The 3,213-nt window shown below is 38.9% G+C and overlaps 1 protein-coding gene across 1 annotated transcript; it reads left to right on the top strand.

The window, feature by feature from the left end:
* The first annotated feature begins 1,600 nt into the window (after positions 1 to 1,600).
* LOC126079272 (olfactory receptor 52E4-like) lies at positions 1,601 to 2,539 on the top strand. Its single transcript, XM_049890194.1, has one exon. It carries the CDS (start codon positions 1,601 to 1,603, stop codon positions 2,537 to 2,539), a length of 939 nt encoding a protein of 312 aa, XP_049746151.1.
* Positions 2,540 to 3,213: the final 674 nt, after the last annotated feature.

Genomic DNA, 3,213 nt, shown 5'->3' with positions numbered 1-3,213 from the left:
CGAAACTCAGGGGTAGGTCTGTGGGGATGATCAGAGAAGAGGTTAGTGGAAGATGGTAGCCATAGATCCATCCCATGGTTCAGAATATAGTCACAGGAGGATTAACAATTTTCTTCCAGGAAGAGGAACCTTCCAGACCCTAGAGATTAATGGTCCTGTGGGAGCTGGGCTGGAGGTGGAAAGCCTTCTGCAGTACAAGTATAAACTTTCCTTTCTAGGGCTGACAAATAGAATGAAGTCAGAAGGGGAGATGCTGCAGTAGTCTGATCATGACTAAATCTAGCAATACTGTTCAAGACTGGGCTCTGGAATGGAGGCACCAGAAATGAATGATAGGAGATTTGAGACATTGTGACATATCAAGACACCCCTAGAATAAAGTTGGAGCTGAAATGTGCAGAAGAGTTTTAGACCATGTAGCAGAAGCATAAGGTATGTGTTTGAATGTTTTTGGTAGAGATAAAGTTTCCTGTTGTGTTTCTTCTTAATTTCAGGTGTATTAAAATCACAGATCAAAGAGGGTATTTACTACAGTGTACATTTTTTCCTAGGGAGAAATTTTAGAGTAAATGTCTATAAAAATTTCAATCAATACCTCTACAAAGCCTTTGGAAATGAGTAATTCCCTGATTTGTCTACCTTACCCAAGTCTCTCTTAGTCTAGGTGCTCAGGGCACCTCCTGAGCAGAGAGCTGCAACTTACCATACCAGCCAATTAGTAAGAAAGAAGGAGAAAATAACATAAGGACGAAGAGTTCCATAGCTTCCTGTACTCCTTCTCACGATCCTGCTTCCTGATTCCCCAGAGAGAGGGTGACTGACTTCTCTAAAGCCCTGTTTCATAGCATTAATAAATCTACTACCATTGAGTCAATTCTGACTCATAGCCATCCCATAGGGTTTCCTAGGCTGTAAATTTCTACAGAAGCAGACTGCCACATTCTTCTCCTTTGGAGTAGCTAAATTTCAAACCTGACTTTTCAGTTAGCAGTCAATCACTTTAACCACTGCACCACAAGGGCTTCTTATTAGAGAATAGCAATTGTCACTACTTTCAGTTTATGTTGGAATGAAAGAGTATTCTTTCAAGAATGTAAACCTAAGTGTCATTCTATATCTTAAACATATTTAATTTTCATTATTAAGTTTAAAACAAATCATCTCCACACTGCATTCATGTTTCTGCTTAAATATCATTTTGTTAGAAAGGACTTCCCTCACAACCGTATTTAAAATGGCACCGATTTCAGAATCGTTATCCAATTGTCATGATTTATTTTACTTCAAAGCATAGAGAATATATATAAATGTATATACGTATACTTTTTTTGTTTATTTAGTTTGTCTCACCTTAAAATAATATGAAATTAAATCAGAAACTTTACCTGATTTATTTGATGTACTTTAGAAGAACTAAATTAATATTTTTGAGTGTTTGAATAAATCCATCATTCAAATACTGACATATAATCTTCTTCACGATTTCCTGCTGATTGTTGCTATAAATTTATTGTACTTTCTTTATCTGATGTCATTTGAATTTTTAAAGTGTTTGTTAACCTGTTTGTTGTCTCTCAGATTCCAAAAGAACAGAGAGAGGATGTTCCGCTCAAATGATACCGAGTTCCACCCCTCGTCTTTCCTCCTGTTGGGTGTTCCAGGTCTTGAAGAGATGCACATTTGGATCGGGTTCCCTTTTTGCTCTGTATATTTGGTTGCCCTTGTGGGGAACATCACTGTCTTGTTTGTAATCCAGACTGAAAACAGCCTTCATCAGCCCATGTTTTATTTTTTGGCCATGTTAGCCTCCATTGATCTGGGCCTGTCCACATCCACTATCCCCAAGATGCTGGGCATCTTCTGGTTTAACTTGAGAGAGATTAGCTTTGGGAGCTGTGTCACACAGATGTTCTTCATTCATATGCTGACTGCTATGGAGACTGTTGTGTTGGTTGCTATGGCCTTCGATCGCTATGTAGCCATCTGCAACCCTCTCTGGTACAGCCTGATTCTCACGAGCAGAACCATTGGTCTCATCCTGGTGGTGGTATTTGGTGTCAATTTCATTTTGGTTATCCCCTTGGTGTTTCTTATCTTGAGGCTTCCCTTCTGTGGACACCATATAATCCCCCACACATATTGTGAGCACATGAGAATCGCTCAGCTGGCCTGTGCCAACATAAAGGTAAACATGATATTTGGATTAACTCTTATATCACTGGTGCTTGTCGATGTGATTCTGATTGTCATCGCCTATGTGAGAATACTCCGGGCTGTCTTCTGCCTTCCTTCTCGAGATGCCAGACTCAAGGCACTTAATACGTGTGGCTCCCACATCTGTGTAATCCTAGTCTTCTTCACACCAGTTTTTTTTTCCTTCATGACCCACCGGTTTGGCAGGAATGTTCCCGGATACATTCACATCCTTCTGGCCAATTTGTATGTTGTTGTTCCACCTGCCCTTAATCCTGTGATCTATGGGGTCAGGACTAAGCAAATTCGGGAGAGGATTTCAAGCACCTTTTGGAAAAAAGACTAACATAAACCTTCTCAAAAATATGCATTTCAACCAAGGGAAAACAGGTTGCGTTTCTCCAGTACAGACTCTTGGCAACAGCAAAAAAGACCCTGACCTTAGTATTATGCCATTCATAATTTCTTCAGACACCCACTACAAAGCACATAATGTAATTAATGTCAGAAAAATCACTGTGAACATTTCTAGAATTCCAAAGGTCTGGGGTAACTTGTTTACAAGGTTTTTATTACTGTTATTAATCTTTTTAACCTCTACAGAGCAAAGTCTGGTAGAAAGGATTACGTGGAACAAAATGCTTCTTTTCCTTTGCAGATTGTTGACTCTGTTGGCTACATTTTTAAATTGATATATATCCCTGCATCAAAGAGTGCAGGTCTTTAATACTTGTGACAGATTCTTTCATTCCTTTCTTAATTGCTTAATTATTCTTATCCATACGTTTTTTATTGATACTTTATTGCATGCCAGAAACTGATAGGTCCTAAAGATATAAGAAGGAGAGAAGAATTTGGAGAAATTTCCCCATGATGATGTAGCACTGTATGGAGTGTTTCTAGGCTCATCATATCTACGCAGATCTTCCCATAAGTGAATTTGTTTGTCTGTAGATGTGTGTGTGTGTGTGTGTGTGGAGAGAGAGACTAAAAAATTCATAGAAACATCAATAACACAGG

The sequence above is a fragment of the Elephas maximus genome, chromosome 7 (genome assembly GCF_024166365.1).
Source record: "Elephas maximus indicus isolate mEleMax1 chromosome 7, mEleMax1 primary haplotype, whole genome shotgun sequence".
NCBI classification, from domain to species: Eukaryota; Metazoa; Chordata; class Mammalia; order Proboscidea; family Elephantidae; genus Elephas; species Elephas maximus.
This window is presented reverse-complemented; position numbering and strand designations above follow the sequence as displayed.

Bases quoted from the DNA above. Each gene is read 5' to 3' on its own strand.
- LOC126079272 (XM_049890194.1), top strand. From the start codon at position 1,601: ATGTTCCGCTCAAATGATACCGAGTTCCACCCCTCGTCTTTCCTCCTG.